Below are 25,897 nucleotides of genomic sequence, written 5' to 3' on the forward strand. Positions count from 1 at the left end.
TGTTGTTCCAGGGACCCCCCCAGAAGCAAAGATTTGAGCTAAAAGCTTTCGCTATGAAAGAATATATATTCAAAGATTTGTGCCACACAATGTTTCAAAAATAGCAAGCTCGTAGCGTGGCACTCGGTGCTGAGCTTGTACCGGTAGATCTGCTATTTTTCAATAGCTTAAGTACAGTATCACATAATGCTTAAAACAACAAAATGGGTTCCCGTTCTGAATGGGTTAAAGTACAAGACCACTTTGGTAGAGGTGTGGATTGTATTGTTACCCTGCCATGATGTAACGCAAAGATAGACAAGAAATCAAAAAGAATTGCTCCACAATTTCCAATACTTTTACTTCTACTCCACTACATCTCAGAGGCAAATATTGCTACAATTACAATGCTGCCAATTATTTGAAAACGTGCTATTTCGTAATCTACCTAAAACCGGCCGAAATCCGCGCGTGCATGGTCGATCACGCACGCGCACAGTCTTTATGTGCATCGCTGCGTAAAATGCGATATTTTGGGCTTGATTAGAGCTTAATTTGATTTAGTTATTAAAATAGTAGTAGTACCGGATGTTATTGTTCCTTAAACCGGAAGTGACATCGCCAGATTCACTCTATTTGGTCAAAATCGGCATATAGTGGTTACCGCCACCTTCAGGACTGAGTGTGAGAATGAGATGGAGTGTGTATATCACAGATATTTCTATCTGCATTAAAATGACGAATTAAACATATGAATAGTGCAGGCAGAAGGCACAATCCACTGTTAATTAGGCTGGCCATAAGCCAGTTAATTTCCAATTGAATTGCATCGTTCCATTTAGGCCAGTGCCCAATGGGCACCGCTCTATTGGTACCAATTTCCAATACTTTTACTTCTACTCCACTACATCTCAGAGGCAAATATTGCTACAATTACAATGCTGCCAATTATTTGAAAACTTACTATTTTCTTTAGATTTAGATTATTATTACAAAACATACAGTAGCGACTTCAGTCATACATTTCGACCTTTTGAAAATAGCCCAAAAAGATTATTTTGTACATTTGAAAACATGGAATATGAGCCATTCTGCACAACAAGTAGTTTCTACTTTTCCTACTTTATGTACATTTTATACCAATACACTGCAGTGCTTTTAATCAAGCATCGTTTAGAATTCCAGACTTTTAGTTGTAACAGAGTGGTTCTACAATTCAGTATTGATACTTACAGTATACTTAAGTAAAGGAGTTGAGTACTTTTCCCACCACTGATGAGGAACATGTGCTCCACTCTGCCCGCTGTATAATCTAACCGTCGTGTTCTCGTACAATCAGACGTCTTGACTTCATACGTTGTCGTGCGACGGCGGCCTGAAAATAGCCGATCTACAAGCTCACAATTTGCGGTGTGAGATTGTAACCTGTGATTTCCAGCCTCTGCAGACTGTGTGTGTCAACCAACGCTGTATTATGCTACGTTCACACGTAGCATACCATTCAATGTCAATGGAAGCCACGACGACATGACATTTGTAGCTGCTGTAAAATATACAACAGCTACAAATACGCGGTGTAGCTTTTCATCTGCCAGTGTGAACGCAGCATGATGCTTTAGTTTAGTTTTAGTTTAGTTTATTTAGATCAAGTCAACAGTGTAACATAAATCATTACATTGAATATTACATCCTCTATTTCTTATAGGTTGATCGAAAAGGCATCTAGGTCGAAGCTCAAAGCTTATTAATGCCTATCCTTTGTACATTATTTATTCTCTAATAAAAACGAACACGAACACATTATTCAATATTTACCTTCAAAGATTCATTCTTATACCTCCAGGCACACACACGCACACGACACTCACACGCACGCACACACTTTCTCTCTCTCTCTCTCTCTCTCTCTCTCTCTCTCTCTCTCTCTCTCTCTCTCTCTCTCTCTCTCTCTCTCTCTCTCTCAAGGGAGGTATGGGAGGCTGGCAGCGACGCCATTTCTCTCTCTCTCTCTCTCTCTCTCTCTCGGGCCTTGTTTGTGTTATCATCTGAGACCTGTTACCATGACACCCTGTGACACACACACACACACACACACACACACACACACACACACACACACACACACACACACACACACACACCTTACCATCTGTAGAGTGTCCCTTGTGATGGGTGTGGCTTCATCATGTCTCATTTAATATTATGGTGTGACTGACGCCATCAAATACTATATGGACTACAATATCGGTGCTGTCGGGCAGAAACCTCCCATCTCCATATCTTATCCTTTTGTGTTTTAACGCCATACTTGATCACACTACAGCATCACGCAAAAGCATCAAAAGTAGCAGATCTACAAGCTCGTTTTGAGCTTGTAGATCTACAACCATGTACTGTACCATATGAGCGCTGACAAAAAAAACGACTGTTTTTAAACGAAATGCGGACGCCAGAGGGACCTTTTTATTGTGTTTAATTGTCCACCCTGTCCCCATGGCAGATGCACTGTGACTCTGGCATTGTGGCATTTTCCGTAGGGCAGCGGGACAGGTGGGTGGGTGTTTACGTCCTGAGTCATGCTCAGTTAACCCATTAAGACCTGGAACGCATCTGTGTCACCTTAGCTTTTAACCACTTTAACCCATTTTGACCTGAGATCAGGTTCTAAAAATGTCTTCTACATCCTGACAGTTTTCTGAAAAAGCTATGTTTCTATGGCAGTCGTTCTTCGATAAAAAAAAAATAGCAGACCTACAAGCTCGTAGCGCGCCACCATGAGCTTGTAGATCTTCTATTTTTCAATAGCTAAAGCATGACATGATGTGTGTGTGTGTGTGTGTGTGTGTGTGTGTGTGTGTGAAAAGGTTCCATTTGTAGAAATGGGCCTCAGGTCTAAATAGGTCTTTACGTGTTGAGTGTTTACGTTTACATTGGCTCATCTCCACTCGACCAGATTTCATGTGCTGAATGGAGTCTTTTAGAACCTGACCCTGTCGCACCATTAATGGTGACCCATGTGAAATTGAACCTGACCCTGCCGCACCATTAATGGTGACCCATGTGAAATTGAACCTGCCCCTGTCGCACCATTAATGGTGACCCATAATATTTGTGCAGGGCCAGGGGGGTACTTTCGGTGGACTGACCTGGCCCCCAGCCAGCCAGCGGTCATTTTAGTTTGTATTTGTTGACGAAATTGTCAATATATTTACATTTGTCGTAGTTTTATCCATCTTAGTATTTATGTAGTTTTCGTCAGTAAAAAAAAAGGTATAGTCGATGAACATTTTTCATCATAGCTTTAAGCCCAAACCACACCAATGATTCGCCATCCGACTCCTTGCAACTACCTGCTCGATAAGAACCCAGCTCCATAAGCCTGATCGATATGGTGCTCCTTATCAATAAAAATTAACGAGCTCCATCCCTACCTGCGACAGAATGGCGCTTCAACTAGACATGTCCCACACAACAGCCGAGGTGCGCCGTGCTGCAACGGATATCTGAAACCAATGGGTTTCCGTGGCAACAAGTTTTATTGCGACTTGACGTAAAGTGGCATACACACACACACACACACACACACACACTAGAGCCGGCAGACAGATGGACGGATAACTAGCGTTTTCTCATGCCAATAAAGCCCCTTATGATGAATTGAATCACTTGCGATGCAATGCAACGACATGCGCCGACGTGCAGCGGGACATACTGTAATGTCAGACCTCTGCGACAAACGCTAAAACGGTTTAGTTGCGTCTCAAATCATCGGTGTTGCTTTTCTTTTGTTGTCGTAGACTAAATCAACCCTGCTGTGTGTAGTGTACACAATGTAAACTATAGTTGGTATTCTGTCTGCTAACTCCTCTGGGAGGTTGTCTGTCTGCCTGACAAACAAACACCCTCCTGGGTACGGTACGGATGGGTCACCTGAGCTCTTACAGATGGTTGTATTGTGTCGAATAAATCCCTACTGGGACACGATGACGCACACACACACACACACACACACACACACACACACACACACACACACACACACACACACACACACACACACACACACACACACACAGAGGCATGTCTGCCTGACTCGCCGCCATCCAAGGTGTGTGAGATCTATACAAATACACCGCCCTTTTTTAATTTGAGCTCCAGTTCTCCTGGTTTAGGATGCGTGGAGAATCTGGTTGGATGGAAATAGAAGCTGAAGCTATACCTCTAATGAGGTCTCAGGAGAGAATGGATGGATGGATGGATGGCACCATAACTAACTAGCAGCCAATGTACCTATTGTATTATGCAGGAACTGTACTAGTCATATAAATCATACATTTCCACCCACGCTGCCAGCGTTTTGGGGCATTTTCTTATACCTGTTAAGTAGTCCCAGACTATTCATCTTCACTACGATCGCACCCCGGACCGTTCAGCGAGACGTTTACATGTGCGTTGGCAACGAGATATAAAAGAAAAATGATTAAAGACTGATAAAAGACGCGCTGTGATTGGTCAGTAGTCACTTGAGTGGCAGCGACGCAGCGTGCATTCCGCGCGGCCAATGAGGCATCTAGGTGCTAGCCCCTCCTATGTCCAGCTTTGAGGTTTTGTGTAAACACAAACATTGTTTTGCTACCGTTTCCTATGACTAGTTTTGAGTGTTTGCTAAACAAAATGTTTCTAGACATAAACATTGATGACAAAAGTGAGGACGCAAATTGTGATTGGCCAGAATGAGATGATGTACACTAGTATGATGAGATAAGAGCGCCCCTCACTTCACACAGGTGTGATTTGTATTATATCTATGAAGTTTGAAGCCTGAAGTTTTTTCCTACAAATAAATAAAATAAAAATAATTATTCACCTAAGGCTGCAGAGGTTCTATGTTTAATGTAATTCCAAAGTGTTTAAGTGACAGATGCATGGTTTTCATATTGTACTGAACTTTGGCTAAAAGCTTGTGTTTAATGCACGTGGGTTAGCGTTAGCAGCATCATCATCATCATAACAACTTTTCCCACTATTTGTTTTTGGCTTTTCTGCCTTTATTGATAGTTGAAGTTAAGATGGACAGGACAGAATCCAACCATCCAACCAGATTCTCCACGCATCCTAAACCAGGAGAAAAGGGGAGAGACATGCAGCAAACGGGACTCGAACACGCGACATGCTGTCAGGCCAGAGCCTATACCTGGCTACTTACAGGACGTAGATAGACATTGCACCGTAATTTTGTGTCGGGATTCTCAGGAAAGAAAATTCCTGTCTCAGCTCTCTGTACGCAAAATTACCTCCATGCCTTTGGTCTGCCACGCACCGAGTGGCGCGCTACGAGCTTGTAGGTCTGCTATTTTTGAAAAATCGAAGAACGACTGACATAGAAACATAGCTTTTTCTGAAAACTGTCAGGATGTAGAAGATATTTTTTTAAATCTGATCTCAGGTCAAAATGGGTTAACAGTTGAATAATGGATTTCTTTCTTTCTTGTCGTTGCAGTGATCAAGGATCCACCCTACAAAGTGGAGGAGTGTGGATACGCAGGGTTCATCTTGCCCATTGAAGTTTACTTCAGAAACAAGGTACATTTAATCATACAACGGTACATTCTTCACCTTTTGACGGCCATTTTGTTTGGAGAGGCGCTCCGATCGATCGGCCACTGATCGCTTTTTACTCGAAATCGGTGCTCTGCAACTTAACCGATCCCCATGACACGTTTTATTGTGACCGATCTGCACCGCTTAAGAGGTATAACAAGTCAGATATAACATGGTATCAGGTTTTTACAGATCCAGACGTGCTAGATCAGTGGTTCCCCAAATTATTTTGGGGGTCCCCTGATGATTTCTCACTCAACAGTAAACAAACCAGGGTATCTACATATTTTAGAAGTACAGTATGCTACTTACATTAGCATTGGGTTTCTAGGTTGATGCAGAAAACGGAAAATGAACCGGCCATCTTGCTTGGCCCCACCAAGTTGTTCTATACTATTTTTTTAAGATTTGTTTTTAGGCTTTTTAGGCCTTTATTGATAGTTTTCAAGTGAAGACAGACATGAAAGAGGGAGAGAGAGACGGGGAGAGACATGCAGCAACAGTCGTAATGAACGGGACTCGAACACGGAAAGCGCTGTCAGGCCAGAGCCTTTATGTGGTATGCCCCTGGACCGCTAGGCCAGCATGCGCCCCTATCTCGGACTGCTTTCTCAGATTGCGCCCCGTTTTATTCAACGGCCCATAACCAAAATAGTCTTCAACAATGTATTCTCCGAGTGAAAGTTAATCCTATAGCGTCCCTTCACAACACACATCGTGAGTCTACATCCGGTTTCCGATTTCCGGGTACCGGTGAATCCTTCAAAATAAGGGTTTTAACTGGAAGAAATGCTGGCAGTTAACAGATAATAATTGTACATGTATCATGCTTTCTTCCCTGTGGACGGACCTCCATCGTCTCCAGGAGGAACCGAAGAAGGTGCGCTTCGACTACGACCTGTTCCTGCACCTGGACGGTCACCCGCCGGTCAACCACCTCCGCTGCGAGAAGCTGACCTTCAACAACCCCACAGACGACTTCCGCCGCAAGCTGCTCAAAGCCGGAGGGGTAGGAGGAGCCCCGGGTCCACTGTTGCTTTTGGACCTTTCAATTTAGTTTTAGTCATGGTCTTTTGAATGAAATCCCGTTTTGGTTTTAGTCATATTGTAGTCATCCGAAATGTTGTCGTTTGAGTCTAGTTTTAGTCGAATAAATATGATATTTTGGTCGACTAAATGTACAGTTGATTTTGTTGAAAATATATTTTGGCAGGCCTTGATGACACCATCAAGGCATATTTGACAATAATGGCATGGTGAAAATAGCCTAACTACAAGCTGCGACACATTGTGAGCTTGTAGATCTGCTACAGTATTTTCAGGGCGCAACACCCAAACTCAACCAAACATAAATGATTTGTCTTTTAGTTCTTACTTTTCGTCGGTGTTCATAGGTAGTCGACAAAAACAAATTCTGCATAGTTTTAGTCGACAAAATCAACACTGGTTGGAAGAGTGCAAGCTTGGAGTGGTGGGTTGTGGGGCGAGGAACGGCTTTTCTTTCAGGACTTACAAAAGGTTTGGCGTTTGACTCCGTTATTTCTGTAAATTGTGGTATCCAGGAAAAGTCTCCAAAACTCGAAACCAGCAGCCATAAAACCATTCTCTCCATTGGAAAACCACTCTAAACATACAACGGGGTAGAGGCCACATCTGAATCTATATTACGTCCAATTAATCAGCAGCTTTTCAGCGGGATATGTTGGGCTTGTGTGTGTCCTTTTAGGGGAGAGGGAAACATTATCGTTTTATGTGGCCTTGTGACAACCACCGCGTGTTGTACATTTCCACCAGCGTGGCCGTCGTGGACCTTTTTAGTAATAAGAGTCCAGCTTCTGACAGCCAGGAATGTGAGTGTGGACGGGGGTCTCTGTCGGCACATGACGAGGCCCCCACCACCTCCGGGCTAAGGGAAGAGGAGCGGGGGTGTGTGTGGGGTGCATAAATAAAAGTGCACTTGGCTAACGGTCGTAAAACACTCTCTGACGGCGGTGGTCCGGGCTGGCTGGCTGGCTGGCTGGGGGCCAACAACGGAGGCTTTACATTTACTCTGTACTGTACTGTAGCCTACAGTACAAGAGTATGTGTCCAATTTCCAGTACTTAGGCAAATATTTATACTTTTACTTATTTGAAAACTTGAGTTACTAGTTACTTTGTAGATTTGGATTATTATTACAAACATACATTAACCACTTCAGCCCTATACATTTCGGTCATTAGAAAATAGCCGATCTACAAACTTGAGCTCGTATCTGCTATTTTAAAAATATTTTTTTGGGGGGGGGGGGCAGGGTTCAGATAGGGCAGACCCCAAAACATCTGAATATTCTAAACCCCATCTGGATAAGTTATTTTTTTCAGTTTCTTTTTTTCTTTTTCGTAATCAACTTAGCTGATCTGTGTTTACCCACAACGCATTGCAGCATGTTGAGAGCTTGTAGATCTGCTACCCTTCAAAGCCATGTGCTTGAGCTCCACGCACGATTCATGAATCACCAACAATTTTTTTTAGTCCCCCTTTCATTGAATTCCCTCTATGTTCTGTGGCAGCTTGAAGCTGGCACGTTTCCATTTGCGTTTCGATCTTGGTATCGAACAACGCGTTAAAAAATGAGTTTGTTTTCACTTCACAAGTGCACATAATCGTTGCTGTCAGGCAGAAACCTTAAAAACACTGCTAATAATCTGCGTTTCTGTCAAACGGACAAAGTGGTCTCATTGGCAGAGTGGTATAATTTACACTTCAGGGCATTTAGCAAGGTTATGTTATGAGTATTTAAAGCACAGCAAGCATTAACTCTAGTCAACAAACGGCATAGTAAATACTAGACTGTAAGTAGAGTAAATATGTGATTCTAAGAGACTAACTAGGATATTCCAGGTAAACATCAACCCAATAGCATTATGTCTAAACAACCACGTCGTCTAATTCCTTGAGTGAGATCCAGGGGGTCCCCAGCATCTAAATGATAGTTTGGAACCAAATGGACCCTTATGGGTCTGTAACTCTGAGAGTGTACAAATGGACCCAAATCGACCCTAATGGGTCCATTTGGTTCCATTTGTACACTATCCAAGTTAAATTAACATGTGACGGTGTGTGTCTGTGTATGAGACGGTCTCTGTCCACTGACGGTGTGTCTCTGTGTATGAGACGGTGTCTGTCCACTGACGGTTGTCTCTGTGTATGAGACGGTCTCTGTCCACTGACGGTGTGTCTCTGTGTATGAGACGGTGTCTATCCACTGATGGTTGTCTCTGTGTATGAGACGGTGTCTGTCCACTGACGGTGTGTGTCTGTGTATGAGACGGTGTCTGTCCACTGACGGTTGTCTCTGTGTATGAGACGGTCTCTGTCCACTGACGGTGTGTCTCTGTGTATGAGACGGTGTCTATCCACTGATGGTTGTCTCTGTGTATGAGACGGTGTCTGTCCACTGACGGTGTGTCTCTGTCCTCCACAGGAGAAACGGGATCCTCACAAACGAAGCTCAGAAGACTCTAAGGTAATTCTAACATGCTTTTGGGGGCCAGGTGTACTAAATGGATTCATTTATTGATGGAAAAAAAACAAAAAACGTGTGTACTTCACAAACAACACTGACTATTATCATTAATGCAGAGCACATGCATTGAATACATTTGACCACATTAACCATAGTCTATTGGTTCTCAAAATGGGATCCGGGACCTCCAGGGGTCCTTGGGGGAGTACTAGGGGGTCCCCAGCTAAATTTGTTATAGCGTGCCTGCCTGCGTGCGTACGTGCGTGTCACATTGGTGGGACATTCAAAATGATTTTGAAAAATCTTGAAGATTATAATAATTTAGAAGGCATTTGTAGGGCATGATGTAATCATCCCCAGGTCGTAATGGTTAAATGGGTTAATACACTACAGCGTCACAATCATTTTGTGGGGGTAATGGTCCAAACGTTGGTGCCAAAGATAGCAGATCTACGGGACGTGTAAACCTGTCGCTTTTTAGCGACTGCGTCATAACGGGCGAACGTCCAGTGAAAACAGCTGAACGTTTTGCCAAGAACGGCTGCATCGGTGGCCTATAGCCCACCTATAATTAACCCATTTTGACCTGGGAACGATTCTATGAATGTCTTCTAAATCCTGACAGTTTTCTGAAAAAGCTGTGTTTCTGTCAGTCGTTCTTCGCCACTCAGCATAACATAATGCTAACACCAAAAGGGGTTTCCGCCCAGAATGGCTTAATTATATTAATCAGAATCATATCAGTTGGATAGCTAGATGGATTTACTGGAACCTCCAGTGTTATGATCAGAGTTGGGGTCCGTTACTCATAAAAGTAAGGCACTACATATTACATATTACTTTTGAAAAAAGTAATGCCTTACATTACTTTATTACTCCCTGGAGAAAGTAACTAGTTACATTACTCGTTACATTACTTTTGCGTTACTCCATAAAATCGCCTGAGATGCATTGTCAAATAATTTGCACTGAACTGCCACACAACAATATAATATTTAGTTTGGGCTCTGTGAGGCCAAATCTCATCAAATGGTGGTCCATGGCTAAAATGCAGAATACATACTGGACCTTGATATGAAAATGGTTGAAAACCACTGTACCACGTGGTTCTAGGCAAATATTAACTTTCCCAACAATATATATTCAAATAAAATAATGAGACTGAGATAAATCAGTAGACTATAATTATGTTCACAGTGCTTTAGGATCCCTTTCTTTATGATGTGGAGTCCCCTGCTCCATTGCTCATTAAATGTAGTTTTTCATTTCGGCATATTTGGTTTATTTATCTCTACATTAACTAACTAGTGATTGTGAGAGCACACGTTCTACAACAAGCAAACAGACCCTCCCATTGGCAGTGTTGCCAGGTTTTAGAAGAGAAACAAGCAGCCATGTCTATGAAAACAGCCCAAAAGAAGCCTGACTGGGCTATCATAAAACAAGCCCAAAGTCGCTTGTAATAAGCGGACATGGCAACACCCCAACGCCTGCTCTGTCTCTGTGACAGTGGGGAGACTGGGAGCTTTCTGTGCAGCGGAAAAGTGCTACGGAGATTTTAATACAGAGACGACTTAAATGACAGTTATGACACAAGCACTGTAGGCTATATCACAAAAAAACGGACAATGATGTGTCCGGCCAGAGGTTGAGTTGGGAGGAGGAAAGGTGGGTCTAAAACCGGACGTCTGGCCACCCTACGAGTCCACGACAGTAACGAAAAATGCTGTGCTGCTGATGATCTGACACCGGTTTGACATGTTCTAGTCCGTACTGCGTTGCCAGCGCACCATTAGTGTTCATGTTCAACTCATCTCCGTTGTGTGCATTATTCTCTAAAGCAACACTGCTGAAAGCAGCCACATGACGCAAGTAGCGAGTAACGGCAGCGCTAAAGCGACCAGTAACTGTAGTGTGATTATCAATTTTGGAGGAGTAGTGTCGTTATATTACTCGCTACCGACCAAAGTAGTGTCGTTACAGTAACGATATTTTCCGTTACTAGTTACACCCAACTCTGGTTATGATCATGGACAATATATATTACTATAAACAAATGTGTGTGTATAAAAACAGTTTTACTATGCATAACTGACTTGAACAGCACAAGCAGCGGTCAGCAATAATATGTGCTACAGGGGTCAGCGATATGTCCTTCAGGGGTAATTGATATGTCTGTACCGTGGCATGACTAGGCCAAATCCGTGGCACATTTTACACTGTCAAGAGTCAAAGATCTATGAGGGTCCATTTGGTTGCCAGCTCTCCATCATTTGACACTATAGGACAGTGGTTCCTATCTGGGCTACATTGAAAATGAAGGCCTGCCCCTTAACTGTACTGATGATGATGACACATTTCATTTTCAAGGACCCTCCTTAACTCTGAGAGTGTACAAATGGAACCAAATGGAGCTGTATACACTCTCAGAGTTACATACCCGCAATGGCCATTTAGGTCTATAGCTCTTTGCGTTTGTTTAAATACAAATTGTGTATGTCCGCGGCAAAGGTAGACTTTCTTTTTGACAAAAATGTCCTGAGAAAGACCAGAGTGTGTGAGTTGCGTTAACTGTGTGTGTGTGTGTGTGTGTGTGGTGTTCCAGGTGATGGTAATGCAGGAGGGCTCCACCACCTCTCTGTTCGGTCAGCACCTCAAGCTGCCCACGCTGCCCAACAGCTCGCTGACCTCTGCCCTCTCCGACGCCAAGAAGAGCAAGAGCTTCCACGGGTCAAAGGTCAGTCGGTGTGTGTGTGTGTGTGTGTGTGTGTGTGTGGGCGGGCGGGCGAGCGTCCAGCAGGTACATGCATGCAGCCCTGGGGCTAGTCTCGCGTAGCCACACAACTATTCCATCATCTCCAAATGTATGACCAGCTGCATTTGAAAGTTGCAGGAGGCAACCGTCTGGCCTCGCGGGACTATAGCCTCGGGCTAGGCCAGCGTTCACCTCGCTCGCAACCTTTCTATGATGGAGATTTCACTAGTCACAATAGGATATCCATGCAGAACTTTTAGTATTGACTCGTATCATTGAATAAAGCTCCACTTCTTGTTTTCTCGTAAAACTCACAACATCCAAGGAATGGTGGCGATCGTCCTCGTGTACTTTAGGGGGATTTATTGAAAAGTCCAATCATTTTATTTCCATCCAAAACCTGTGTAAACCATCAGTCACGATGCAACACAAAAAAGTTTATATGAAACAAATGTCAGGGTATGATACCCTGAAGAAGGCATTTTGTTGCTGAAAACGTTGGTTTCATATGAAAAGTATTTTGACTACGAGCTATGCAACCTCTTTCTTTTTTCAATGTGTGTATAATACATGGCGACTTTTGTCTAGGCCTAATATAAATATTATGCTCGCTCCACTCAGTACATTTGTGATCTCGTGCTACATCGGGAACGATCCAGCTTTCATCAAATCAGCTCATGAACACAGAAGGCATTTCGACGTTGAGCTCTGCAAATTGAGAACATTACAAAAATCTGATTTCTGCGGCGAGACCGATTCTGTTTTCCTACACAGTAGCCTATAGGCTCTTTGAAACCTGCTGTATGTCAGTGGTTCTTAAACCTTTTCATGTCAAGGACCCCCAAATGTACAGTTATTAGCCCGTAGACCCCCATTTGAAAAGATTTTTAAGGCTCTAGCTGTGATTTTCAGACATTTTCATTTCAAGGACCCCGAGTTTGACATGCATTATTAGGCTACGGACCCCCACTTAATTGCCATTTATATCTCTGGGACCCCAATTTAGTTGTAAAATCAATGTTAATTTCACTCTGAGAGTGTACAAATGGATTTGGTTCCTAACTATCATTTAGCTGGGGACCCTCTTGAACTCCCTCAAGGACCCCTGAGGGTCCCCGGACCCCACTTTGAGAACCTCTGCTGTATATCGTTTTCTTTTAGGATTGGAATGAAAATTACCACCTGTCCAGTGGTCTCTCAGAGGGCTTCCAGGGACATTGAGCGACCCTTGCGGGTCCATTTGGTTTGATTTTATGCTCTCAAGAGTTAAATTATTGTTAAACATCTGCATTACTTAATCCAGGGGTAGGCAACCTTAGGCACCAGTGTCAATATTGGCACAGCCACAAAGTAAGGAGGGCGAGTGAGAGAGAGTATTTTTGGTTTAAAATAAAATATTTCATAATTGTAGACCCCTGACTTAATTTACATGAGAATGTAGAAGAATTGTTATTTTGATCATTTGCCTGTTAACTCTCCTGTGGTAACGCATCAATACAGCATGGAATTGTGGACAAAATCGTATCAAACAATAACAAAATATTCCTGGTCTGTGGTCTGAGAGGCAAAATCTCATCAAATGGTGGTCCGTGGCTCAAATGCCGGAACAAATGTGGGCCTTTGATATGAAAAGGGTTGAAAAGCACTGTTTTAAATGATAACACGTCCAATCGTCCATAAGCGTGCATGCTGCTTCCATTATAGGTGTTGTTTTTTTTAGTGTGTTTAAGCGCTATCATTTAGCATACTGGACGCTAGCAAGAGGTCTGCTGCACATGGAAACACTTTGCAATGTAAACACAATGAGTCTGATGGATTACCACTGGAGCGCTGGGTCACACATGCACACACACACGCATGCGCACGCACGCACACACACACACACACGCACACACACACACACACACACACACACACACACACACACACACGCGTATATACATTCACAGTGGTGGAAACTAGGTACATTTACTCAAGTACTGTACTACAATTTTATTTTATTTTATTTTTATTTTTTTCCAATTACTCCAATACTTTTTATGTCAACTCCATGTCAGAGGCAAATATTTTACTTTGACTCCATTTGAAAACTTTAGTTACTTTGTAGGTCAGGTCAGGTGTCGGGTGAAAAGAAGCAGCTTGGACTCCTCATGCATTGAAAGTAAGCATAAGGTCAGTCCGTTGCTCTCCCCAGGTTGGAAGAGGGAGTGTAGCATCCAGTATTATTACATTAAACAATTGACACAAAAATTTTGGTTACAAATAGTGTGGGATAATAATGTAAGAAAATAAAATAAGAGTTCCTCATTCTCTTGTGCAAGTGAAATACATATAAAATAGCAGCAGTTGCTTAGTATGCTTACAAAATACGGAACTGGGAATGTATATTTAATCTGCATGTCATCGAACGTTCTTCAAATAACTTGCATCATCAAACGTGTAGATTTCCATGATTGAATACTTTATTAGTCAGAAGTGCACACAGCACGAGGTACAGTCAGGCATTAAGGCTAAAAGGATAACACAAAAAATGACAATTTACAGCATTTATCAGACACTCTTAATTCAGAGCGACTTACAGTAAGCAAGAACAACACATGGTAATACATCAAATACATAGAAATAGTCATCAAAGACCATAAGCAAGCTGTAAGAACCTAACATCCGTCTGACAGTACAATATCCATCTGTATTCTGTACAATGAAACTAAGAGTATAGAGTGCTATGTCTACATAATATACCATCTAAATGACATGAGTTTAGCCTTTGCGTACGCCTTTAAGGTCGTCGAGGCTAGGGCAAGTGATACGGCAATTGCCACAAAAACAAATCCTGGGGACTTGTTTCCATTGTGGTCCTATGTATTCAAGTCATCGACATGACATTACAAATGGAACGCAATAGACATGTCAACGCTATATATGTACAAAGGAGAAAAGGGGAAAAATGAATGAAGGACACCTCCTTTTGATGGGAGAAATCCCATATATCCTAAATTCAATGTCGGTTTTTATAGACATCTATGGCCTGCCTCAAGTAACACTTGGTTATTTTAGTATCCTAATAAAAGTATCACACTCTAACTTGACCCTGGTAGTATACATAACCGGCTCTGTTGGGTGGAAACCTCATACAGTAAGTCCAAAGAGGATTTCAATTCCAAAGCATCAAAAGTAGCAGATCTACAAGTGCGAAACATGTTGCTTTGCGAGACGTTTTGAGCTTGTGTAGATCTGCTACTTTTGATGCTTTTGTGTGACACTGCTGTAGTGTGATCAAGCAGGGCGTTAATTTACGAAAGAACACAAAAAGTTAGAATGTGAACTGGAGATATAATAATAATAATAATGTGTCGCGAGCTCATAGATCTGCTATTTTCAAATGGCTGAAATGTAGGGCTTGAAGTGGTTAACATACGTATGTTTTGTAAGAATATACAAAATAACTAGTAACTAAAGCTGTCAAATGAATCTATCGGTGTAAAAACAAAATACAATATTTGGATCCGAGACGTAGTGGAGTAGATGTGAAAGTATTGGAAATTGGAAATACTCCAGTAAAGTAAAACTACCTCAACATGTTACTTAAGTACAGTACTTGAGTAAACATACATAAAGCTACAAGTTATAATTTAGCTATTGAAAAATAGCTGCTATTTTTGAAAAATCGTAAAAATGTGGCGCAGATCTTTGCATATATATTCTTTCAAAGTGAATGTTTTTAACTCTGGTCTAAATGGGTTAAAAGCTGCCGCTTTTTAGTGGTCAGCGGAACGACGGATAGCGGCGGGGCCATGCGGTGCAGCGGGCTAGCGGCTAGCTGGCCGAGCCTGGCTGTGGCTGCGTGTCTGTCTGTGTTTCACTCAGAGGACCACCACACTAAAGCCTGGCTGTGGCTGCGTGTCTGTCTGTGTTTCACTCAGAGGACCACCACACTAAAGCCTGGCTGTGGCTGCGTGTCTGTCTGTGTTTCACTCAGAGGACCACCACACTAAAGCCTGGCTGTGGCTGCGTGTCTGTCTGTGTTTCACTCTGAGGACCACCACACTAAAGCCTGGCTGTGGCTGCGTGTCTGTCTGTGTTTCACTCCGAGGACCACCACACTAAAGCCCGGTGGGACATAAACACATGTAAGCTTTCATGTGGGCTTCTTCCCTCCCAGGAGGAAAACAGGAGAGGCACAAAGTTTTGGTGGCTGTGGTACGTGGAGGGGGGGGGGGGGGGGGGGGGACTTTAGTGTGAGTGAGCGGGGGCCGGCAGCTTTTACATCCTGGGGTCGCGGGGGGTCAGCGAGTGGATATAGGAGGGCCTCCCGAATGAAAGGTTTTTTTTTGCTTTTTTTTTTAGAAGGTGCTTTTTAGGGGCAGGTCGTAACAACCCACCCGGCCCGCCGTCTAGACTGCTTAATGGCTTTACTGCATTGATGAAATATTGACAAGGGGTCCCAGAGGCATGACCCCGAGAAGGAACGGACCCCCCCCCCCCACACCCCCACCCTGTTCACAGCCAACGCACTTCCTCCCTCCCTCCCTACCTTCTCATCTCTCTACACCGGCACAGTGTTAACTGACGACTTCACCACGTTTCAACCTATCGTTCATATAATTGGTGACGTGAAGCGACACGTTGTGATCTTGTGGAGCTGCTATTTTCACTATATGTTTGGGTCCCGGGGGGGGGGGGGGAATCTAATTTCTCGGTTGGGGTCTCGAGCTAAAAGGTTTGGGAACCACTGGTGTAATGTATACTTCTACAGTACCTCATGTCTCCATAATGACCCATTGAGACCTGGAACGCATCTGTGTCACTTTTGCGTCTATGGGAAAATAGCAGATCTACAAGCTTGCAGATCTGCTATCTTTGAAAAATCTTGAAAATGTGGGCAAATCTTTAAATATATATTCTTTCACAGCAAAGGTTTTTAACTCAAATCTTTGCTTCTGGGGGGGTCCCTGGAACAATATATTTTGAGATGGGGGGGGGGGGGGGGGGTCGGCGGCCGAATATTTTTTCTTTTTGGGGGGTCCTTGACATGAAACGCTTTTAGCACCACTGAAATAGAAACATGTGTTTTTCAGAAAACCCATGTTTTAGAAGAGGTTTGTAGAATCTGGTCTCTGGTTTCAATGGGATAATGTTTGTGTGGGTTTTCTTTGTCTCTGTGGACAGGACGGCTCCAAGGGAAGCTCCCTGCTCACCACCAGCACCACCAGCACCACCGGGAGCAGCTTCTCCAAGCTCCACAAGCCGTCCAAGGACCACAAGGAGAAAGCTCCCTCCTCCTCCTCCTCCTCCAAAGACTTGAAAGAGCCCAAAACGACAGCAACAAGTGCCTTCAGAGACTGCAGTGGGGTCCCCCCCGCCGCCCCCTCTCACCGGGGGGAGGGGGGGCCCGGCAGCAAAGCCCCCAAAGAACCCTCCTCCTCCAGGAAACCCAAAGAGAACCACCAGCCCGTTCCTGTTCGCGACACCAACAACCCCAAGATGGGCTTCAAGGAGCCCCGGTCCATAGCCAAGTAGGCCTGGCAGCATTATTATTACAATTCACGCATTTAGCAGACACAGACAGAGCAGACTTAATCCAGAGCGACTTGCAGCAAGCAGGAACAACACATGGTAATACATCAAATACATAGAAATAGTCATCAAGGATCATAAGTAAGCGAAGAACAGTAGAATATCTGTGAAACTTTGAGTATACACTATAAAGTGCTATATGTCTACATAAAATGCTATCTAAGGGTGCATTCGCACCTCTACTTCGGTAGACTCCATGCGAATGGGCGGAGAAGTTGCATCATTCTTGCATATTTAATTTCCTGCCTTTGCCTTCACACTGCACACTGTCATCCGCAACAATTTGAAACGCAGCAGGGAACTTTATCAATGTGTTCAATTTGGGGAAGTAGAATGCGGACTGGTTCTTCGATGCAAACCAGTATTCAAATGGGCTTTCACACAAGCCAAACGAAGCGCACTTTCCGACCATTCGCAGCAGGATTCGTTTTAATACCAGTATAGCATGTTGGTGTGAATGCGACATAAGTTACATACGTTTTTGCATACGCCTGTAAGGTCGTTGAGGCTAGTGCAAGTGCTATGGCAAGTATGCTTATTAAATTATCACCTTGATTGCTGTTATATGAGATAATCGTATTGTCTCATGAAAACAAATACTTATTGCGCCCTACTTGATCACACTACAGCGTCACACACACAAAAGCATCAGAAATAGCAGATCTATAAGCTGGAAACACAGTGAAGCGATTCCAGATCTGCTATTCTTGATACTTAATAGATTTGAATCCTGAATACATTTTTTTGACATATGAGGTTTCCACCCGACAGAGACGGGTTTTTAGGCCTAACAAATTGAGATTTACAGATTTAACTTTTTTCTTTAACCCCACGCAGCCCCGTGTCCAAGGACCACCGGACCGAGGCGACGGGGCCGGGAGGTAAGGGGGGCGCCGCCCCCCACCACGGGGGTACGGGGGGCGCCGCCGCGCCCCTCGGCAAGCGCCAGTCCGGGCCCGCCGGAAATCTGGACAACGCCGGCGGCACGGCCACCAAAAAGCGGAAAAAGGGCTTTGTGGATTTATCGACGGGCAAGTCGACGACCACCGCGACCTCGGGGTCCTCGGACCACCACCATCATCACCACCACCACCACCCGGACAAAAAACAGCCGAAAGACAGGGCCGCCCCCCACCACCACCACCACCACCACCAGGGGGCGCAGATGGGTAAATCGTGGGCGGACGGCGGCGGTGAAGAGGCGGAGCTACGCAGGAAGACGGCGTTCCAGGAGCTGGCGGACCTGAATGACTCAGACGTGGAGGACATGTACACCAAGTCTGATGTAAGTCCACCTTTAATTCACCAAGTCTGATGTAAATCAACCTTTAATTCACCAAGTCTGATGTAAATCCACCTTTAATTCACCAAGTCTGATGTAAATCAACCTTTAATTCACCAAGTCTGATGTAAGTCCACCTTTAATTCACCAAGTCTGATGTAAATCCACCTTTAATTCACCAAGTCTATGTAAATCCACCTTTAATTCATCAAGTCTGATGTAAATCCACCTTTAATTCACCAAGTCTATGTAAATCCACCTTTAATTCACCAAGTCTATGTAAATCCACCTTTAATTCACCAAGTCTATGTAAATCCACCTTTAATTCACCAAGTCTGATGTAAATCCACCTTTGATTTGGTGGTTCATTTATTTCACTGTGTGTTTTAATCTGATACAGTAGCTGGGAGGGGATTTGTTAAAAATCATCAAGATTGTGCAAGTTTTAGATTTTTGGCATGCTCTTATATGGTAATAAGTTTTAGATGTTTGCCATGCTCTTATATGGTAATAAGTTTTAGATGTTTGCCATGCTCTTATATGGTAATAAGTTTTAGATGTTTGCCATGCTCTTATATGGTAATAAGTTTTAGATGTTTGCCATGCTCTTATATGGGCATACGTTTTTCAAAAACCACCTCAAACGAGTTGGGCTTGCCCCCTAGTGGGCAGGCATGTAACGATATATCGTAAATCGATTAAAACTTGTGACAATCGCAATTGGATTCGTGATGCAAACAGCAGAGGGCACGTTAAGAAAAATAAAATAAATGCAAGACCTTTGTAAGAGAATTGACCAAAAAAAAGGTACATAATGGTACTGTATTGAAAAGAGCTATAGGATAAGAGAAGAAAATGAAATGAGAAAGTAAAATACTGGATTTAATAATAATAATAATATGTTTCGGTCATTTGTCTGGAAATGTATTTTGTGTTAAAATAATCTAGCGGTCTGGGCACCAAGGTTGGTTCGAGTCCCGATCCCGACGACCTTTGCTGCGTGTCTCCCTTCCGTCACTCTCCCCGTTTCCTGTCAACCCACTGTAAATCTATCAATAGGCAAAAAGGCCCAAAAATATCTTAAAAAAAAAAAAAAGGTAAACAATCTTATTGTGAACATGGAGTCGTGATTCAAATGGTATGGTGAGATGATTGAATAGTTACATGCCTAGTGGCTATATCGCTGCGGTCTATTTGAACTTTTTGTGGGTTTTTTTTTGGTAAACTAGAGTGGTGCCCGGCTGTAGAGCACCGAGTCGGTAACGATGGAAGTTGGAGATCCGTGCCCCACCCGGCTATGCAATACCCGTTGTACCCGCGTCCGAGTATATGCCCATATATGGAGATTTCTGTATCTGTCTCTCTGTGTCCCTATATGGTGTGATTGTCCAGAACTGCCGGTCCAACCGATATGTCCATATATGGCCATGCCAATATATGGGCATATACTGATGACATCATGTATCTCCATGTATGGGCATAAAAGGGACTTAGATTGAGAGATGCAGATATTGGGAGCCCTAGTCGTCATGGTAACTGCCGTGAGTCAAGCCAGGCCATGGACTCCATATTTGGGTACACAACTGACTACCTGGAACTCCATATATGGAGATAAGTAGCAATATCCAAGTCTGACATCGTGGACTCCATATATCCACATCGCTGACATCAGCACTCCATATATGGATGCGACTGAGTCACCGTGACATCACATTAACCAATGCTATAAAAGGCCCAGTGATGTCAGATATTCTTCCAAATGCAACGAGCAACCCTCAGAGTCTTCAACCACCTCCCAGAGTCATCTCTTCAACGTGACTCTTAACGAACTCTAGACTGTTACCAGGACACAGAGATCTGCACCATGTCCAGTTATCTTCAACATGTGGAAATGGGTGCGACTGCCAGCGGTTTCCATTCCGAGGAGAACTTCCTGTGTTCCATCTGTCTGGATGTGTTCACTGATCCGGTCGCCACAACGTGTGGACAGTCTGGACACAACTACTGCAGGACCTGCATCACGCATTACCGGGACAATAATGGCGTGTGTCGGCGGTGTCCACTGTGTAGTGAAGATCTGAGGAGGATCCAGAAATATGAGGTGGATGTAACTCTGGATGCTGATACAGCACATCCTCGTCTCGTCCTGTCTGAGGATGGAAAACAAGTGTGTCTTAGAAACATATGGAATGATCTGCCACAGAACACAGAGAGATTCTCTACATGTCCCAGTGTCTTAGGAAAACAAAGCTTCTCCTCGGGAAGGTTTTACTACGAGGTCCAGGTTGGAGGGAAGACTGCCTGGACAATAGGAGTGGCCCGAGAGTCCATCAACAGGAAGGGAGACCTCTATCTTCTACCAAACTATGGTTTCTGGGCTATAATGCTGAGGAATGGAAATGAGTACGAGGCGTCTGCTTATCCTCCTGTCGTCCTCCCTGTGAGAGAGAAGGTCCAGAAAGTGGGAGTGTTTGTGGATTATGAGAAGCGTCTGGTCTCCTTTTATGACGTGGAGGCCAGAATTCATCTCTACTCTTTCACTGGCTGCACCTTCACCAAGAAACTCTACCCATACCTCAGTACATTTTTCAACCGTGATGGTACAAACTCTGCTCCTCTGATCATCTCTGCTTGCAATCACACAGATTAGACTAGTCCTAGACTTGTCCTCCATTCTCTGCCAGTGCTCCATTTGATTAGTTGGTTTTGTGTTCTGTATCTCGGCTACATTGAGTTTAAATAAAGGTGATGGTGATGAATCCTTGCATGTATGTACTATTATTTGTAATCAATATCAACACTGCTTCAAACATGCCTCAAGTTGACAAATTGGAGTGCGAATAATAAACATTATGGTGTGCAATTTTCCCTCAAACTTTGAGCGCAACTGTTGTACAACTGCTGAGCAACATATAATGGCAATATTAATAATAAGGGTAATAATAATACAGTCACAAAGTGCTTAACAGAAGAGTGCAAAACATGGCATACATCAAATAGGCAAAAAATACGATACAAGAAATAAGTAAATGAAACACTTTAAAAGCAGACCTCAGGACGTCTTACTGGTGTTCTATTCAAATCTAACTGTTGCATTACTTTTAATACTATAGGCTACTAGGTCAGTTAATTAATAAAATAAGAAAATGGTTTTGTATAGCCATTATTATTCAGTATTATTATGTGAACAATAAATGTTGACAAAATATGAGACAACAAAATAATGCATTGACATACTGACATATTGATATTGTGTCTAAACTAAATATTATGTCTAAAAGGGTTAGCCCTGGGTGAGAACTGACAGGCATTATGGTGAATAAAATGCAGTAGGCTAATGTACTGTATGTATGCATGTAGCCTATACTACTGTATATGATGTGAGCATTTGCTAGGCCTATAGTACCATTTGTAGTAGGGGTGTAAATGGTACATTTGGTACTGCAATGGTACTGCTATTTTTGAAAAATCGACTGACATAGAAACATAGCTTTTTCAGAAAACTGTCAGGATGTAGAAGACATTTTTAGAATCTGATCTCAGGTCAGAATGGGATTATAGTTGGTATGGCATCCCCACTGCACGGTGGTGGTGGAGGATGGGGTCAAGCTGCTTTCTGTTTGAACAACGATAAGAGAGCTTGTAGATCAAGGGGGACCTTGCCGGCAACCATTCTAGATTAGTTTTTTCATTGATGAAAGGTTGAAGAAAAGATAATAATAACACTATTACTTTCATTCATCATTTTGTTGAGATGCATGGTTCTTCACTCGGTAACGTTGCATGTCGATCCTGCCAGCACATCCTGCAAAAAAAAGGAGAGGCTATAAATAAAACAAAACAGGTTTATTCGATTTTTTAATTTCTTTATCCACAAGCTTTTTTTGGTTTTTCGGTCGCCAGGTCCTCACATGATCGGGGGAGAACTTCCTCATAAAGTCGGGGGAGGGGATAGGGAGGGGGGGTATTTTTTTTAAGCCAAAGAGAGAGAGACCGGTCGAGAGAGATTTATGGTTTTACAACACCTGAAGAAGAATGGACGAGAGCAGGCAGTTCAACCCCTGATCCTTTAGCAGCAGTGGTCCTCAACCGGTGGTCCGGGGACCCCCAGTGGTCCTCCATGCAGGGGTTTCCAGGTGGTCCCCAGATAACTTAAATTATGTAACCAAAAGGCCCCTTATTAGATATAGAAGATGATTAGAAAATGTAACTAAATGGGTCCATTTGGTTTCATTGTACACTCTCAATTATTGCATTACTTCATGGTTAACTTGCATTTCTTAGTTAATTTGCATTAATTAGTTAATTTACAAGAAGTCTGCACAGTTGGAGAATGTAATGGTACCAACATCAATACAGCATGGATTTGTTGACAAAATCGTATCCAACGACAACAAGATATTCTACGTTTTGGGTCCGAGAGGCTAAATCTCATCAAATGGTGTCTGTGGCTCAAATGACGAATACATAATGGTCCTTGACATGAAAAAGGGTTGAAAACAACTGCTTTAGAGTCACTGCTAATGAAATGGAGGGGTTTTGGCATCAAAATGTATTTAAATTTCTCTTGTACACATTATGTTGAAGATATTGAAAATAGCCGATCTACAAGCCCACATCACGTCGACACTCTACTCTCTCTGTGGGTGACTGTTTCGCTAGGCGGGGAGCGGATATGGACTGCTCTACACTCTGTGTGGGGCTGTCCGACATGCAGCAGTACGTCATATGGACTGCTCTACACTCTGTGTGGGGCTGTCCGACATGCAGCAGTACGTCATATGGACTGCTCTACACTCTGTGTGGGGCTGTCCGACATGCAGCAGTACGTCATATGGACTGCTCTACACTCTGTGTGGGGCTGTCCGACATGCAGCAGTACGTCATATGGACTGCTCTACACTCTGTGTGGGGCTGTCCGACATGCAGCAGTCGTGGGGTCTTCTTCAATGCCTTTTTCGTGCATTCTGTTGGCACTGGCGCCAGATTTCAGCCACTGGTGGCGGGATGTAATCTGTTAAGACTCACCCCCGACATGTGTGGCCGGTTAAGACATATGTGGCTGGTTAAGAATCACCCGTGGCTTCCGTGTGCGGTTAGGGTTAGCTTATGGTATAGGGTTAGTTTAAGGTATAGGCCAGGGTGTAGGGTTTAGGGTTAGTTTAGGGTATAGGGTGTCGGTCTAATGCCATGTTGGACCAAACACATGCACCCGTTTCATTCTAGGATGGCGGATGGGATACGGCCCCCGCTTTACACTCTCATGGTTACAGAGGTGTCTGCATGGTCACATTAACACCCACAGAGGGGTCTCATGGTCACATTAACACCCACAGAGGGGTCTCATGGTCACATTAACCACATTAACACCCACAGAGGGGTCTCATGGTCACATTAACACCCACAGAGGGGTCTCATGGTCACATTAACACCCACAGAGGGGTCTGCATGGTCACGTTAACACCCACAGAGGGGTCTCATGGTCACGTTAACACCCACAGAGGGGTCTCATGGTCACGTTAACACCCCCAGAGGGGTCTCATGGTCACATTAACACCCCCAGAGGGGTCTCATGGTCACATTAACACCCACAGAGGGGTCTCATGGTCACATTAACACCCACAGAGGGGTCTCATGGTCACATTAACACCCACAGAGGGGTCTCATGGTCACATTAACACCCACAGAGGGGTCTCATGGTCACGTTAACACCCACAGAGGGGTCTCATGGTCACGTTAACACCCACAGAGGGGTCTCATGGTCACGTTAACACCCACAGAGGGGTCTCATGGTCACATTAACACCCACAGAGGGGTCTCATGGTCACATTAACACCCACAGAGGGGTCTGCATGGTCACATGAACACCCACAGAGGGGTCTCATGGTCACGTTAACACCCCCAGAGGGGTCTCATGGTCACGTTAACACCCACAGAGGGGTCTTGCAGTCAGTCCAGAGTGTCTGTTGTCCCATAATGAGGAGTGTGTGGGGGGTGGGGGGGTGGGGGGGGGCGAGTGGAGACAAATGCCAGTCGCCTCTCACTCACTTCCCGGGGCTAGCATCAAGCCACGCCGGTGGGCCCCCCCCTCCCCTCCCCCCAGGGCAGCTCACACACACATTGAGCCTCACGTGTGGAGTCCTTTGATTTTGATCTCTCAGGGGAGGAGGGTGTGGGGGGGGGGGGGGGTACGTTTGCACGTCGAGGAGGATGGAGAGAGGAAACATGGAGTAGGTGATGACAGGACGGGAAGTGAGGCGTGCGTTGTTGTTGTTTTTTTTTGTTTGTGAGACAAGCGTTTTCTCTCCGTTGTCTCGCGGCCACGGCCAGCCATGCCATGAGGTGTCTGGACTCGGTGATCTGCAGTGGTGGGAAAAAGAACTCACGTTTCTTACCAATACTGCAAAGTAGAAATACTCTGTTACAAGTACAATTGTATTTTGTATTGAATTGCGACACATGAGTGTGAGCTTGTTTGTTTCAATGGCCAAAATGTATATTGGGCTGAAGTGGTTAGTGTTTACTGTTTTGTAATAATAATCTAAATCTAAATCTATACAAAGTAACTATAGTAACTAAAGTTTGCAAATTGATGTAGTGGAGTCAAAGTATAATATTTGTATCTGAGATGTATGTAGTGGAGTAGAAATTTAAGTATTGGAAATTGGAAATTCTCAAGTAAAAAGAATACCTCAAAATTGTACTTGCATAAGTACAGTATTTAAGTAAATGTAACCACCTGCACAGTGGTGGAAAAAGTACCCACAAATACTTGTATTTACAAGTAAAATAAGTCTGACATTCTAAATGTACTTACTTACCAAAAGTAAATAGTCATTATGCAGAATGTCATTTCACAAGTTTTTGAATGTATAAACAAATATTTTGAAAATGCCTCGACTCTTTTCAAATGGCCAAAATGTAACTAGGGCTTTCATTGAAATGCAGCTTAAAGTGCTGTACAATACAGCAAAAACTGATTTAAAACCATACAGACAAAAGTCTAAAACGGATTGAAACGTTGTTTTCTCCTCCTCCATGAGATCAGTGCCCATACCCTATAGGTGGGGTCGGCGAAAGGGCCTTTCTGTGTGAAGTTTGCATGTTCTCCCCGTGTCCCCTAGGGTATAGGTACCCTCACAAAACACATGCAGTAATCCTGGTCTCTATACTGCCTCCCCCTGGCCAGCCGGGG

The 25,897-nt window shown here is 43.7% G+C and overlaps 1 protein-coding gene across 1 annotated transcript in view; it reads left to right on the top strand.

Annotated features, from left to right (window-relative positions):
* The window catches only part of mllt3 (MLLT3 super elongation complex subunit), a 67,570-nt gene that overhangs the window by 21,099 nt on the left and 20,574 nt on the right, over window positions 1-25,897 (top strand). The window contains exons 3-8 of the mRNA XM_080792170.1: window positions 5,480-5,562; window positions 6,446-6,589; window positions 9,047-9,088; window positions 11,694-11,825; window positions 17,013-17,359; window positions 18,258-18,705. Coding sequence (XP_080648296.1) covers window positions 5,480-5,562; window positions 6,446-6,589; window positions 9,047-9,088; window positions 11,694-11,825; window positions 17,013-17,359; window positions 18,258-18,705 — 1,196 coding nt within the window. The remainder of the gene's footprint in view (window positions 1-5,479; window positions 5,563-6,445; window positions 6,590-9,046; window positions 9,089-11,693; window positions 11,826-17,012; window positions 17,360-18,257; window positions 18,706-25,897) is intronic.

The sequence above is a fragment of the Protomyctophum bolini genome (assembly GCF_963924005.1).
Source record: "Protomyctophum bolini genome assembly, chromosome: 20".
Classification (NCBI taxonomy): domain Eukaryota; kingdom Metazoa; phylum Chordata; class Actinopteri; order Myctophiformes; family Myctophidae; genus Protomyctophum; species Protomyctophum bolini.